Source organism: Phyllobates terribilis, unplaced genomic scaffold (assembly GCF_046119375.1).
Source record: "Phyllobates terribilis strain yellow unplaced genomic scaffold, ASM4611937v1 Scaffold_3__8_contigs__length_932513732, whole genome shotgun sequence".
Taxonomy (NCBI): domain Eukaryota; kingdom Metazoa; phylum Chordata; class Amphibia; order Anura; family Dendrobatidae; genus Phyllobates; species Phyllobates terribilis.
In genome coordinates, this window is record NW_027362763.1 from 16,044,822 (window position 1) to 16,062,118 (window position 17,297).

The 17,297-nt window shown below is 52.5% G+C and overlaps 1 protein-coding gene across 1 annotated transcript in view; it reads right to left on the reverse strand.

The window, feature by feature from the left end:
- SNX17 (sorting nexin 17) overlaps positions 1–17,297 on the reverse strand; it is a gene marked incomplete at its 5' end in the record, with an annotated part of 110,472 nt that overhangs the window by 1,714 nt on the left and 91,461 nt on the right. Inside the window, 2 exons of the mRNA XM_073672886.1 lie at positions 2,611–2,652; positions 2,765–2,839. Coding sequence (XP_073528987.1) covers positions 2,611–2,652; positions 2,765–2,839 — 117 coding nt within the window. The remainder of the gene's footprint in view (positions 1–2,610; positions 2,653–2,764; positions 2,840–17,297) is intronic.

A 17,297-nucleotide genomic window follows, 5' to 3' on the forward strand; every position in this document is an offset into this window, starting at 1 on the left:
CCAAGAGGATAACATCCGGGAATAAAACATGGCCAAGCCTACTCTGCGGGAACATCTCATCCAAGAGGAGGACACCCGGGAATAAAACATGGCTGAGCCTACTCTGCGGGAACATCTCATCCAAGAGGAGGACACCCGGGAATAAAACATGGCCAAGCCTACTCTGCGGGAACATCTCATCCAAGAGGAGGACACCTGGGAATAAAACATGGCCAAGCCTACTCTGCGGGACCATCTCATCCAAGAGGAGGACACACGGGAATAAAACATGGCCAGGCCTACTCTGCGGGAACATCTCATCCAAGAGGATAACATCCGGGAATAAAACATGGCCAAGCCTACTCTGCGGGAACATCTCATCCAAGAGGAGGACACCCGGGAATAAAACATGGCTGAGCCTACTCTGCGGGAACATCTCATCCAAGAGGAAGACACCCGGGAATAAAACATGGCCAAGCCTACTCTGCGGGAACATCTCATCCAAGAGGAGGACACCCGGGAATAAAACATGGCCAAGCCTACTCTGCGGGACCATCTCATCCAAGAGGAGGGCACACGGGAATAAAACATGGCCAGGCCTACTCTGCGGGAACATCTCATCCAAGAGGATAACATCCGGGAATAAAACATGGCCAAGCCTACTCTGCGGGAACATCTCATCCAAGAGGAGGACACCCAGGAATAATACATGGCCAAGCCTACTCTGCGGGAACATCTCATCCAAGAGGAGGACACCCGGGAATAAAACATGGCTGAGCCTACTCTGCAGGAACATCTCATCCAAGAGGAGGACACCCGGGAATAAAACATGGCCAAGCCTACTCTGCGGGAACATCTCATCCAAGAGGAAGACACCCGGGAATAATACATAGCCAAGCCCACTCAGCAGGAACATCTCATCCAAGAGGAGGACACCCAGGAATAAAACATGGCCGAGCCTACTCTGCAGGAACATCTCATCCAAGAGGAGGACACCCAGAAATAAAACATGGCCAAGCCTACTCTGCGGGAACATCTCATCCAGGAGGAGGACACCCGGGAATAATACATGGCCGAGCCTACTCTGCGGGAACATCTCATCCAAGAGGACACCCGGGAATAAAACATGGCCGCGCCTACTCTGCGGGAACATCTCATCCAAGAGGAGGACACCCGGGAATAAAACATGGCCGAGCCTACTCTGCAGGAGAAGCAAATATACGAGGAATAAAACATGGCCGAGCTTACTGTATGAAAAAATCACATACATAAGGTAAACACCCGGGAATAAAACATGGCCAAGCCTACTCTGCGGGAACATCTCATCCAAGAGGATAACATAGGGGAATAGAACATGGCCAAGCCTACTCTGCGGGAACATCTCATCCAAGAGGAGGACACCCAGGAATAATACATGGCCAAGCCTACTCTGCGGGAACATCTCATCCAAGAGGAGGACACCCGGGAATAAAACATGGCCGAGCCTACTCTGCGGGAACATCTCATCCAAGAGGAGGACACCCGGGAATAAAACATGGCCGAGCCTACTCTGCGGGAACATCTCATCCAAGAGGAGGACACCCGGGAATAAAACATAGCCAAGCCTACTCTGCGGGAACATCTCATCCAAGAGGAGGACACCCGGGAATAAAACATGGCCGAGCCTACTCTGCGGGAACATCTCATCCAAGAGGAGGACACCCGGGAATAATACATGGCCGAGCCTACTCTGCGGGAACATCTCATCCAAGAGGAGGACACCCGGGAATAAAACATGGCCGAGCCTACTCTGCGGGAACATCTCATCCAAGAGGAGGACACCCGGGAATAAAACATGGCCGAGCCTACTCTGCAGGAGAAGCACATATACGAGGAATAAAACATGGCCGAGCTTACTGTATGAAAAAATCACATACATAAGGTAAACACCCGGGAATAAAACATGGCCAAGCCTACTCTGCGGGAACATCTCATCCAAGAGGAGGACACCCAGGAATAATACATGGCCAAGCCTACTCTGCGGGAACATCTCATCCAAGAGGAGGACACCCGGGAATAAAACATGGCCGAGCCTACTCTGCGGGAACATCTCATCCAAGAGGAGGACACCCAGGAATAAAACATGGCCGAGCCTACTCTGCGGGAACATCTCATCCAAGAGGGGGACACCCGGGAATAATACATGGCCAAGCCTACTCTGCAGGAACATCTCATCCAAGAGGAGGACACCCGGGAATAAAACATGGCCAAGCCTACTCTGCGGGAACATCTCATCCAAGAGGAGGACACCCGGGAATAAAACATGGCTGAGCCTACTCTGCAGGAGAACCACATATACGAGGAATAAAACATGGCCGAGTTTACTGTATGAAAAAATCACATACATAAGGTAAACACCCGGGAATAAAACATGGCCCCAACTAGTGAATGCCCTAGAAGCAAGCACACAGCTCATGTGGGAGAAAGGCCACAACACATCGTAGACTGCATCTCCTCATACATACGGCAATTGTGAGGGCTCTCCTGGCCTTCCTGCTTACGCCGAGCAAATGTGGCAAACAATGACTTGGCACCCAGTGCAGGACAGGACATACAGGAAAGGCCTGAGGAGGCCAGGAAGTTAACACTTACTGACAGCTTGACAATGGGTTCTCTGCTTCCATCTGGAGAGTCCTGTGGACACAGAAAGGAAGGGTTCAGATCTTTAAGCTTAAGGTTGAGAAGCCAAGGGAGGAGACTGCATGGTCACTGGGTCAGGAAGATGATGTAGAAAGTTAGTTCTCACCAAAACTGGAGGAGATCTTAGTGCCTGTTGACTGTCAGACCGCCGCACCAAACAGGACTGTCTTTTCCTTGACAACTGTGAAAAGGCAGGAGGTATAGTTTAGAGAATACACCCCCAGGACAGACTGCTACATACAAGATATCAAAATATATGTACAGGATATAGAAATAAAGTATCAACAAGATATGGAAAGATAACCTTGCATTACATGACCTCCAGGATTCTATCCAGGGGAGCCTTGTTGTATTTTACAGATTTCATCCAACAAGGGTAGACCTAATGTCAGTATAGCAGTGCTGTTTGTCTGACGCAAGATGATGAAGCTGTGGGATGTGATGTGCTCTACACCCCGTGGTCTGATTTTTGTTAGTATATGAAGGTCCAGAGCTCAGCATTGGCCTCCATAATTCAATCCAGGGAAGCCTTGTTGTAACTTACAGATTTCATCCAACAAGGGTAGACCTAATTTCACTATTACAGTGTGTAACACAAGCTTATAACCACTGATGACTCCATGGGATAGTAGGAGCCATTTATCATCCTTTATCCACACAGTGGTCTGGTTTTATCCTTATGTGAAGGTTCTGAGCTCGGCACCTCTGGTTTCCTGGTCGTCCTGGATTTGCTTGCTTCATATAAAAGAAGGTTAATGTGAACAATCCACCTCTGGTTTTAATGCTGCAGGCAGCTTTACCCCATATTTAGTTTACCTTTTGACCAATTTGGTTATATTTGGGCTTACATGGGACCCATTAACTACACACATACTGCGGTATATTACGGTAAGGAGACTGTAGATATAAAGAAACCTCTGGAAGAATGACATGAATTATGAGGGAATCACAGGTTATCGGAGCCGCCATTTTGGGGTTGGCACACAGTTCTCATATGCACTATACACTCCTGCTTGCACATAAGGAAACAGTTCACACATTTATATATATATACACGCACACAAAATACAGAAATACCCGGTCTATATACATAGCTGTATATATAACAGAATATAACTCCAAGAAAATGAAACTTCTGTGAAATCAAACTGTCCACTTAGGAAGCAACACTGATTGACAATCAATTTCACCTGCTGTTGTGCCAATGGAATAGACAATAGATGGAAATTATTGGCAATTATCAAGACGCCCTCAATAAACGAGTGGTCCTGCAGGTGGGGACCACAGACCACATCTCAGTACCAATGCTTTCTGGCTGATGTTCTAGTCACTTTTGAATGTTGGTTGTGCTTTCACACTCGTGGTAGCATGAGACGTACTCTACAACCCACAGAAGTTGCTCAGGTAGTGCAGCTCATCCAGGATGGCACATCAATGCGAGCTGTGGCAAGAAGGTTTGCTGTGTCTGTCAGCGTAGTGTCCAGAGGCTGGAGGCTCTACCAGGAGACAGGCCAGTACACCAGGAGACATGGGGGGGCCGTAGGAGGACAACAACCCAGCAGCAGGACCACAACCTCCGCCTTTGTGCAAGGAGGAATAGGAGGAGCACTGCCAGAGCCCTGCAAAATGACCTCCAGCAGGCCACAAATGTGCATGTGTCTGCAAAAACGGTTAGAAACCAACTCCATGAGGGTGGTATGAGGGCCCGACGTCCACAGATGGGGGTTGTGCTCACAGCCCAACACCGTGCAGGACGCTTGGCATTTGCCACAGAACACCAGGATTGGTAAAGTGGCCACTGGCGCCCTGTGCTCTTCACAGATGAAAGCAGGTTCACACTGAGCACATGGGACAGACGTGACAGAGTCTGGAGACGCCGTGGAGAGCGATCTGCTGCCTGCAACATCCTTCAGCATGACCGGTTTGGCAGTGGGTCAGTAATGGTGTGGGGTGGCATTTCTTTGGAGGGCCGCACAGCCCTCCATGTGCTCCCCAGAGGTAGCCTGACTGCCATTAGGTACCGAGATGAGATCCTCAGACCCCTTGTGAGACCATATGCTGGTGCGGTTGGCCCTGGGTTCCTCCTAATGCAGGACAATGCCAGACCTCATGTGGCTGGAGTGTGTCAGCAGTTCCTGCAAGATGAAGGCATTGAAGCTATGGACTGGCCGCCCGTTCCCCAGACCTGAATCCGATTGAGCACATCTGGGACATCATGTCTCGCTCCATCCACCAACGTCACGTTGCACCACAGACTGTCTAGGAGTTGGCGGATGCTTTAGTCCAGGTCTGGGAGGAGATCCCACAGGAGACCATCCGCAACCTCATCAGGAGCATGCCCAGGCGTTGTAGGGAGGTCATACAGGCACGTGGAGGCCACACACTATACTCAGCCTCATCAGGAGCATGCCCAGGCGTTGTAGGGAGGTCATACAGGCACGTGGAAGCCACACACAATACTCAGCCTCATCAGGAGCATGCCCAGGCGTTGTAGGGAGGTCATACAGACACGTGGAGGCCACACACAATACTCAGCCTCATCAAGAGCATGCCCAGGCGTTGTAGGGAGGTCATACAGGCACGTGGAAGCCACACACAATACTCAGCCTCATCAGGAGCATGCCCAGGCGTTGTAGGGAGGTCATACAGACACGTGGAGGCCACACACAATACTCAGCCTCATCAAGAGCATGCCCAGGCGTTGTAGGGAGGTCATACAGGCACGTGGAGGCCACACACAATACTGAGCCTCATCAGGAGCATGCCCAGGCGTTGTAGGGAGGTCATACAGGCACGTGGAGGCCACACACAATACTCAGCCTCATCAAGAGCATGCCCAGGCGTTGTAGGGAGGTCATACAGGCACGTGGAGGCCACACACAATACTGAGCCTCATCAGGAGGATGTCCAGGCGTTGTAGGGAGGTCATACAGACACGTGGAGGCCACACACAATACTCAGCCTCATCAAGAGCATGCCCAGGCGTTGTAGGGAGGTCATACAGGCACGTGGAGGCCACACACAATACTGAGCCTCATCAGGAGCATGCCCAGGCGTTGTAGGGAGGTCATACAGGCACGTGGAGGCCACACACAATACTGAGCCTCATCAGGAGCATGCCCAGGCGTTGTAGGGAGGTCATACAGACACGTGGAGGCCACACACAATACTCAGCCTCATCAAGAGTATGCCCAGGCGTTGTAGGGAGGTCATACAGGCACGTGGAGGCCACACACAATACTCAGCCTCATCAGGAGCATGCCCAGGCGTTGTAGGGAGGTCATACAGGCACGTGGAGGCCACACACAATACTCAGCCTCATCAGGAGCATGCCCAGGCGTTGTAGGGAGATCATACAGGCACGTGGAGGCCACACACAATACTCAGCCTCATCAGGAGCATGCCCAGGCGTTGTAGGGAGGTCATACAGGCACGTGGAGGCCACACACAATACTCAGCCTCATCAGGAGCATGCCCAGGCGTTGTAGGGAGGTCATACAGGCACGTGGAGGCCACACACAATACTCAGCCTCATCAGGAGTATGCCCAGGCGTTGTAGGGAGGTCATACAGACACGTGGAGGCCACACACAATACTCAGCCTCATCAGGAGCATGCCCAGGCGTTGTAGGGAGGTCATACAGGCACGTGGAGGCCACACACAATACTCAGCCTCATCAGGAGCACGCCCAGGCGTTGTAGGGAGGTCATACAGGCACGTGGAGGCCACACACAATACTCAGCCTCATCAGGAGCATGCCCAGGCGTTGAAGGGAGGTCATACAGGCACGTGGAGGCCACACACAATACTCAGCCTCATCAGGAGCATGCCCAGGCGTTGTAGGGAGGTCATACAGGCACGTGGAGGCCACACACAATACTCAGCCTCATCAGGAGCATGCCCAGGCGTTGTAGGGAGGTCATACAGGCACGTGGAGGCCACACACAATACTCAGCCTCATCAGGAGCATGCCCAAGCGTTGTAGGGAGGTCATACAGGCACGTGGAGGCCACACACAATACTCAGCCTCATCAGGAGCATGCCCAAGCGTTGTAGGGAGGTCACACAGGCACGTGGAGGCCACACACAATACTCAGCCTCATCAAGAGCATGCCCAGGCGTTGTAGGGAGGTCATACAGGCACGTGGAGGCCACGCACAATACTCAGCCTCATCAGGAGCATGCCCAGGCGTTGTAGAGAGATCATACAGGCACGTGGAGGCCACGCACAATACTCAGCCTCATCAGGAGCATGCCCAGGCGTTGTAGGGAGGTCATACAGGCACGTGGAGGCCACACACAATACTCAGCCTCATCAGGAGCATGCCCAGGCGTTGTAGGGAGGTCATACAGGCACGTGGAGGCCACACACAATACTCAGCCTCATCAGGAGCATGCCCAGGCGTTGTAGGGAGGTCATACAGGCACGTGGAGGCCACACACAATACTCAGCCTCATCAGGAGCATGCCCAGGCGTTGTAGGGAGGTCATACAGGCACGTGGAGGCCACACACAATACTCAGCCTCATCAGGAGCATGCCCAGGCGTTGTAGGGAGGTCATACAGGCACGTGGAGGTCAAACACAATACTCAGCCTCATCAGGAGCATGCCCAGGCGTTGTAGGGAGGTCATACAGGCACGTGGAGGTCAAACACAATACTCAGCCTCATCAGGAGCATGCCCAGGCGTTGTAGGGAGGTTATACAGGCACGTGGAGGCCACACACAATACTCAGCCTCATCAGGAGCATGCCCAGGCGTTGTAGGGAGGTTATACAGGCACGTGGAGGTCACACACAATACTCAGCCTCATCAGGAGCATGCCCAGGCGTTGTAGGGAGGTCATACAGGCACGTGGAGGCCACACACAATACTCAGCCTCATCAGGAGCATGCCCAGGCGTTGTAGGGAGGTCATACAGGCACGTGGAGGCCACACACAATACTCAGCCTCATCAGGAGCATGCCCAGGCGTTGTAGGGAGGTCATACAGGCACGTGGAGGCCACACACAATACTCAGCCTCATCAGGAGCATGCCCAGGCGTTGTAGGGAGGTCATACAGGCACGTGGAGGCCACACACAATACTCAGCCTCATCAGGAGCATGCCCAGGCGTTGTAGGGAGGTCATACAGGCACGTGGAGGCCACACACAATACTCAGCCTCATCAGGAGCACGCCCAGGCGTTGTAGGGAGGTCATACAGGCACGTGGAGGCCACACACAATACTCAGCCTCATCAGGAGCATGCCCAGGCGTTGTAGGGAGGTCATACAGGCACGTGGAGGCCACACACAATACTCAGCCTCATTGGGAGCATGCCCAGGCGTTGTAGGGAGGTCATACAGGCACGTGGAGGCCACACACAATACTGAGCCTTATCAGGAGCATGCCCAGGCGTTGTAGGGAGGTCATACAGGCACGTGGAGGCCACGCACAATACTCAGCCTCATCAGGAGCATGCCCAGGCGTTGTAGGGAGGTCATACAGGCACGGGGAGGCCACACACAATACTCAGCCTCATCAGGAGCATGCTCAGGCGTTGTAGGGAGGTCATACAGGCACGGGGAGGCCACACACAATACTCAGCCTCATCAGGAGCATGCCCAGGCGTTGTAGGGAGGTCATACAGGCACGTGGAGGCCACACACAATACTCAGCCTCATTGGGAGCATGCCCAGGCGTTGTAGGGAGGTCATACAGGCACCTGGAGGCCACACACAATACTCAGCCTCATTGGGAGCATGCCCAGGCGTTGTAGGGAGGTCATACAGGCACCTGGAGGCCACACACAATACTCAGCCTCATCAGGAGCCTGCCCAGACGTTGTAGGGAGGTCATACAGGCACGTGGAGGCCACACACAGTACTCAGCCTCATCAGGAGCATGCCCAGGCGTTGTAGGGAGGTCATAGAGGCACGTGGAGGCCACACACAATACTCAGCCTCATCAGGAGCGTGCCCAGGCGTTGTAGGGAGGTCATACAGGCACGTGGAGGTCACACACAATACTCAGCCTCATCAGGAGCATGCCCAGGCATTGTAGGGAGGTCATACAGGCACGTGGAGGTCACACACAATACTCAGCCTCATCAGGAGCATGCCCAGGCGTTGTAGGGAGGTCATACAGGCACGTGGAGGCCACACACAATACTCAGCCTCATCAGGAGCATGTCCAGGCGTTGTAGGGAAGTCATACAGGCACGTGGAGGTCACACACAATACTCAGCCTCATCAGGAGCATGTCCAGGCGTTGTAGGGAGGTCATTCATTCATCAGGAGCATGCCCAGGCGTTGTAGGGAGGTCATACAGGCACGTGGAGGCCACACACAATACTCAGCCTCATTGGGAGCATGCCCAGGCGTTGTAGGGAGGTCATACAGGCACGTGGAGGCCACACACAATACTCAGCCTCATCAGGAGCGTGCCCAGGCGTTGTAGGGAGGTCATACAGGCACGTGGAGGCCACACACAATACTCAGCCTCATTGGGAGCATGCCCAGGCGTTGTAGGAAGGTCATACAGGCACGTGGAGGCCACACACAATACTCAGCCTCATCAGGAGCATGCCCAGGCGTTGTAGGGAGGTCATACAGGCACGTGGAGGCCACACACAATAATCAGCCTCATCAGGGGCATGCCCAGGCATTGTAGGGAGGTCATACAGGCACGTGGAGGCCACACACAATACTCAGCCTCATCAGGAGCGTGCCCAGGCGTTGTAGGGAGGTCATACAGGCACGTGGAGGCCACACACAATACTCAGCCTCATCAGGAGCATGCCCAGGCGTTGTAGGGAGGTCATACAGGCACGTGGAGGCCACACACAATACTCAGCCTCATCAGGAGCATGCCCAGACGTTGTAGGGAGGTCATACAGGCACGTGGAGGCCACACACAATACTGAGCCTCATCAGGAGCATGCCCAGGCGTTGTAGGGAGGTCATACAGGTACGTGGAGGCCACACACAATACTCAGCCTCATCAGGAGCATGCCCAGGCGTTGTAGGGAGGTCATACAGGCACGTGGAGGCCACACACAATACTCAGCCTCATCAGGAGCATGCCCAGACGTTGTAGGGAGGTCATACACAATACTCAGCCTCATCAGGAGCATGTCCAGGCGTTGTAGGGAGGTCATACAGGCGCGTGGAGGCCACACACAATACTCAGCTTCATCAGGAGCATGCTCAGGCGTTGTAGGGAGGTCATACAGGCACGTGGAGGCCACACACAATACTCAGCCTCATCAGGAGCATGTCCAGGCGTTGTAGGGAAGTCATACAGGCACGTGGAGGCCACACACAATACTCAGCCTCATCAGGAGCATGCCCAGGCGTTGTAGGGAGGTCATACCGGCACGTGGAGGCCACACACAATACTCAGCCTCCATCAGGAGCATGCCCAGGCGTTGTAGGGAGGTCATACAGGCGCGTGGAGGCCACAACCTCATCAGGAGCATGCCCAGGCGTTGTAGGGAGGTCATACAGGTATGTGGAGGCCACACACAATACTGAGCCTCATCAGGAGCATGCCCAGGCATTGTAGGGAGGTCATACAGGCACGTGGAGGCCACAACCTCATCAGGAGCATGCCCAGGCGTTGTAGGGAGGTCATACAGGCACGTGGAGGCCACACACAATACTGAGCCTCATCAGGAGCGTGCCCAGGCGTTGTAGGGAGGTCATACAGGTACGTGGAGGCCACACACAATACTGAGCCTCCATCAGGAGCATGCCCAGGCGTTGTAGGGAGGTCATACAGGCACGTGGAGGCCACACACAATACTCAGTCTCATCAGGAGCATGCCCAGGCATTGTAGGGAGGTCATACAGGCACGTGGAGGCCACACACAATACTGAGCCTCATCAGGAGCATGCCCAGGCATTGTAGGGAGGTCATACAGGCACGTGCATGCGGAAATAAAAGCAGAACATTGCTGAGGACGTTGTCTGTAGTAGCCTCTGAGCATGCTCTGAGTTTGAACCAGCTTGTTGTCTGACTCATTCTTTGAATGGTTGACCCATGCTCATAGTTTGAATTTGGAGTGACTGGAGGACGAGTGGAATGTCATCACGACCCTCACAAATGGCGCTCAACGTGGGGCGTGGCTAGCGGTACGCCGCCCTCCCGGACCCATATTGCTGACTTCCCTGGTGGTGACCGCGGTGGCTGAATTTGAGGCCTGATCAACCTCCATCGAACACGGTAAGTTGAGATGTATTTTATATGTCTCACTTGCCTGTGTGTCAGCCGCAGCGGTTCCTGTTGGGTTGTCAGGTTGGATCTGGGTGGGTGATCGGTCGAGTGGTGAGACCTCAGGCGTCCCGCACCACGTCCTGAACCAGCAAGTGTTAAAACGAGTGACGTCGCATGCCTGCGCGTGCTCGTGTGCACACCACCTCCTCCTCCCCCGGTCACTGTACTTTTCTTAGATAGCTGCCTCCCGTAACTGATAGTCGAGGTTTCAAAGCATTCCTGAATTGTAGTGTAAGGGAGAAAGAATCTGACGAATTGAGGTGTACTCTTCGTCTTATACAGAGAAACCTCATAAGGAGGTGTTGTGCTGTCAGAATCTGTGACGAATTGAGGAGTGCTCTTCGTCTAACACAGAGACTGCTGTAAAGTCAAGGTTAGGAAACAGTGTATTGAGGTGTCTCTACACTGTCGGGTGGTGCTGTGGTAGGAAAGGAGATAGATTGAGGTGTCTCTCTATCTCATCAGTGTATTGAGGTGTCTCTACACTGTCGGGTGGTGCCGTGGTAGGAAAGGAGATAGATTGAGGTGTCTCTCTATCTCATCAGTGTATTGAGGTGTCTCTACACTGACGGGTGGTGACCTGTAGTCAGGGTGCCGTGGTGAGTCGCACTGTAAAGTCGCCATTCAAGGCTAGGAAAGGAGTTAGATTGAGGTGTCTCTCTATCTCATCAGTGTATTGAGGTGTGCTCTACACTGAGGAGTGGCGACCTGTGGACTGCACCAGTGATCTGAGTCGCGACAGATCATTGCATTCTATAAGAAAATGTTGCGTATATTCAAATTTGAAAGATCTCGTAAGTTGCGGAATGCTGCTGTGGGAGTTAAGCCAATTAGTGGAGTTACGGGAAGGCAAGAAGAATGTTAGGAATTTGTATAACATGATAAGCTTATCCAGTACAGGCAGGCTTTAGTTTTCAGTGTAGAAAGAATATGTTACACAGAAATTGGGAAAGCTGGGTGAGGACTTCTGCACCAGGCTCAAGCACATCTTAGAGTAGCGAGTGATTTGAAGTCTGAAGGCTGGAAAGAAGTAGATAGTGTGGGGGGGACAGAGAATGCCGAGCCTTTGTTCGGATACATGAAAGCTGCAGAATGTGATTTGTTATGTGACCCTAAATTGGCCGTAACCCCGTTGATGCCTGTCACTACACCTTTCCCTGCCCCCAAGAACAATCCCACCCCCACTCCCCCCTCCTTCCTCCAACGGCCATCTTACTACACCTTTCCCTGCCCCCAAGAACAATCCCACTTCCACTCTAACTCCTCCCTCCCACGGCCATCTTGCTACACCTCTTACTTGTTGTGGGAGGCCCGGAAAGCCCCAATCCGGCCTATATCCACTACTAGATCCGTCCGGTGCATATTACCAGCCACCAGCACAGGTGGAAAAGCCCGCAGTCCCAGAGCACCCATCTGAAACTAATGTGACACCCTCTGCTCCAGTCCACGATGCTGAGACGCTTCCCCTGTTTCCTATGGGAGTCACCCACAACCCTGGGGATATCCTCCTCAACTCCCCAGAATTTCAGGCCAGACTGCTCTCCCTCCGCCAACATACTGTTACTCAAGACGATACGGAGCCAGATGAGGGATGGGCTCAAGATACTCCAGCCCCCCCCCTCCTTTACCCCATACGTCTCCTATGGCATCCTTCACCCCACATCCATTACCCGTACTCCGGCCCTTGCTCCAAGCAACTGCTGAAAGAACACCACCCCCCAGCCTCTCAGAAGTTTGGGACCCCTGCCGCTCCCGTAATCTAGTAGACCCATCAGGACGCCCTGTCACTCTGTCAATAGGCTATGGTGACATCCTTACACAACGGGTGGGGGCCATAGTCAACCCTGCAAACACCTGTATGAGCCATGTTGGAGGATTGGCTCGCAAAATTTCCCTTGCTGCTGGTTCTACTCTGGCTGCAGAATGCCAGGCTCACTTAGCCGAAAACGGAGAGCTTTCACAAGGCCAGACCTTAGTCACCCGTGCGGGTAGACTGGCCGCTGATGTCATCATACATGCAGTGGGTCCTATTTATGACTCCCGGAACCCTGAAGAGTCACGTTCCACTCTCGCATCTACCATCCGTTCAGTACTCCTTCATGCAGGAAAATTGAGCCATCAGGATATGCCCAGACGCACTTTAGCGATACCACTCATATCTTCTGGAATTTTCGGCTACCCACTCGGGCCGTGCATGGAGGAACACGTACTGGCCCTCAAGGAAGGCATAGAGACCCTCCCTCATGGATTGGACTCGATACGCATTGTCTGTGTCCGTAGTCCAGCAGTTCATGTTGCTATGCCTTTGGCCCTTGAGCTACTAGTGGCAACCTCCTCCCCGACACCGATTCCCAATGCGGTTCTGTTGCCTGAAGAATCCTCCCTAGCGGCCACCCCAAACACCACCAAGGAACAAGCGACGCTGCCCGGTCCTCAACAAGTTCCTGGACCTTTAGGGATGATTAAATATCAACCCTTTACCCCAGTACAAGTAGACACTCTGGTCTCAAAGCTTCCTGATCCCGATAAATCTCCCATGCAGTATGCTAGACGCTTGGACACAACCAGAGCCATTTATGGAGCAACCTGGGCTGATTTGGCAGGTATCACATCTGTGAAGGCCAAGGAATATTTCTTGCCTACTATCGAAAAGGCCATGGATTCCACAAAAGCAGGATCTCTTAGTACGTATGAATCCGGCCTAGAATACATGAAACAGTTAAAAGCCTGGGCTCAGGATCGCTTGTCAGATCAAGCTGGGTCTGTATAAGATGTTCAACAAGACCCTGATGAATCTGTGGAAAGATATGCTGCAAGACTCAGCATGCATTTTGAGGATCTCGGATACAGTCCTCACGTCAAGACGCAGGCCGCCCTGTTGGTTCAGGCCCTAGTAGATGGCCTACAAGACGCTCTCAGAGATGAAGTCCTGAGAGTACGGCCCGAGATTCGTTCTTCTTCTTTCAACGACGCGGTGGACATCGTTAAAGCTTTCCAAAAATCAATGCTAAAAATGGAAAAGGATACTAAGCCAAAGAAGAAAACCGCTCCTGCCATGGTATATCAAGCTCAAGAAAGCTACCCACCCCCTGGCAACCAACATGGAATCAAGTGGGTAATGGTTAAAGGCACAGGTGATGATACTCCTCCCACATATAGAAAACAAGACAGAAGAGATGACAAGGGACCATCTAGAAACAGAAGACAATCTCGTGATTCTGAAGGACGAATGTTGTGTTGGAAGTGTGGTAGCCTTGACCACATCCTCAGAGACTGTCCAACCCGCAGACAGTACCATGACCGGTCGTTCCGTGACGGTCCATACAACCATGGACCTTCCCGTGAACCATCTCATCCACGCCAATGACGGCCCGGTCAACCAGTGTCCACTTTCCCGGCTACGCACCCCACGGCCGCCTGTGGGACTGTCACTTTACAGGTGGACCATCAACCACTGGAGTTCCTGGTGGACACTGGGGCGGCCACATCTGTCATTTCCTCTGCACAGCTCCCTCCTTCTGTATCCCTATCACCGGATACCCTCACCTGTGTTGGGGTGGAAGGCCAACAAACTTCCTCTCCACTCACAGTCCCTGTGTCTGCAGGACCGTTCACCGGAGTACTCACAAGATTCTTGGTCTCTGAAACTTGCCCTGTCAACCTGTTGGGAGCCGATCTCTTAGAGCGGATGAAGGCAACAATTACCTTCGGAAACCATGGTATGGAGCTTCTTTTGCGGGACCCTCATTCCGAACAAGGGACTGAAGACCGCTGTGTTCTTAAAGCCTTCCCTCTCATGATGATGACCATACAACCTCACTCTCTGTGGTCCAGTGGGCCAGAGGACGTCGGCCTCCTGCAGGTTCCCCCGGTCCGAGTACACCTCAAGCCTGGACACAGGTACCCACGGTTGCCACAATACCCCCTCAAGGCTGCACAAGAACAAAGCTTGGGTACCCAAATCGCTTCGCTCCTGGAATCAGGAGTCCTTGTCAGATGTGTATCTCCATGCAATACACCCCTCTTTCCTGTAAAAAAGAAAACCGTTCCGGGAGAGCCTCCAAGATACCGGTTGGTTCAGGATCTCAGAGCCGTCAATGCAGCTACCATTTTAGAAACTCCAGTGGTACCCAACCCAAACACCCTCTTGTCTCAGGTGCCTCCAACGGCCACCTTGTTTACGGTGTTAGATCTGGCCAACGCCTTCTTCAGTATACCCTTACATGAAGATTCGTGGTTTCTTTTTGCCTTCACCTTTCAAGGAGCACAGCTTACATGGACCAGGACTCCACAAGGAGCCCAGAACTCTCCTAACCAATTCATTCATTCTATGAAGTCTATTCTGGAGCCATGGGTTCAAGAGAACCCTCAGGTCACCCTTCTACAGTATGTGGATGATCTTTTACTCTGTGGCACTGAAGAAAATTTGCCAGAGATGTCAGTATCCCTTCTCTGGTCTCTTCACTCAGCTAACTGTAAAGTCTCGAAAGGCAAAGTCCAATGGTGTCTGCCCAAGGTCATTTTCCTCGGACATTGTATATCACAAGGTGCTAGACATCTGACTGAAGAAAGAAAACAAGCCATCATGGATATCACCTTCCCAACCACCTATTCCGCTATTCAGACTTTCCTTGGCCTCATCACTTACTGCAGGCAATGGATCCCTGATGCCTCAAAGCTCATGCAACCTCTGTACGACTGTCTCAAGAATGAAGGCTCAGTTTGGCTTCATGCTGAAGATCCACGTGTTTCTCATCAACACAGACTATGTTTTGACCGCCTTAAACAGGCTGTTGTCTCTGCCCCGGCCTTTGGGCTTACCAGACTATACTCAGCCATTTCACCTTTTTGTCTCGGAATCGGAAGGTCATGCCTCTGGAGTTCTAGCACAACGCTATGATCATAAGTATCGGCCTTTGGGCTACTACTCAGCCCGCCTGGACCCTGTCGCCCGAACTGCCCCCACGTGCCTTAAGGCGGTCCACGCTGCTCACATCCTCCTTGACAAGTCAGCTGATATCGTCCTTGGACATGATCTAGTTATACAGGCCGGCCATGATCTCTCAGCTGTTCTGCAACAAACATCTCCGAAACATCTCACCAACCAAAGACACCTGCGGCTGCAGTGTTCCCTATTGTTGCCCTCCAATATAACATTTACCAGATGTCTGACTATCAATCCTGCCACTTTGCTTCCACCTTCTAGGGGGGAAGGTGAAGAGGGTGAAGGTCCATTGGTGGAACCTCATGATTGTATAAAAATTTTGCAGGAAGAGACTTCTGCTCCAGAGAATATGGTGGCACATCCGCTCGCACACCCTGCCTTGCACCTATGGACTGATGGATCCCGGCTCGCAGACCCTCAAGGGAAGTTCCACACGGGATATGCTGTCACAACGGACCTAACAGTCCTCAAGGCTGAAGCTCTACCACCATACATGTCTGCACAAGAAGCTGAACTTGTGGCTCTCACAGAGGCCTGCCACCTGGCAGCAGGAACAAAGGCGAATATGTATATACCGATTCCAGGTATGGACATGGAATTTGCAATGATTCTGGACTCTTGTGGAAGTCTAGAGGATTCATCACAGCTGCAGGTACACCAGTGAAACATGTCTCATGAATTAAGGCCCTAATGAAGGCCCTGGAACTACCCATTCAGGTTGCTGTTATCAAGGTCAAGGCTCATGGAAGACTAGATTCCAGGGAAGCCAGGGGCAACCACCTAGCTGACCAAGCAGCCAAGACTGCAGCAGTGGAGAATGTGTCATCAAAGTGGCAGGAAAAGGAAGAAGGGATGGGGGAAACCCTGCAAACCGTAGCTGTGGCGCTCACTAGAGCAAAGAGCCAAAGAACAGCCGGCGGAAGACCATACAAGTCCAGCGGAGACACGAGTGGAATCCAGGGGGGTCAGGATGCCTGAAGAAAAATTGTGAGGAACAAAGGAAGACCCCCCACTGAAGAAGTCAAGCAATGGAAAGCGGCAGGAGCCGTGCTGGCAGGTCGCAAAGATTCAAAGGTCAACTCGACTCTTTACCAAGTGGATGGGAAGCCTTGCTTGCCTAGACGCATGTACTCAGCTGTGGCAGCATGGGCTCACGGGCCTACACACAGAGGAAAGAATCAAGCCTTGGCATGTATCAAAAAACTGTACTTTGCACCTGGAATCTCTTCCACTGTGACTGCATACTCAAAATCCTGCTCTGTCTGCGCTACCTGCAACCCAACGTGTACGGCACGGGTCCCTCTCCAACACCTGGCTAAACCAGACTACCCTTGGCAGAGAATACAAGTCGACCATATCCAAATGCCTAAAGCAGGAAAATAGGAGTACGTTTTGGTAGCCGTGGATATGTTCTCAGCCTGGCCCGAGGCCTACCC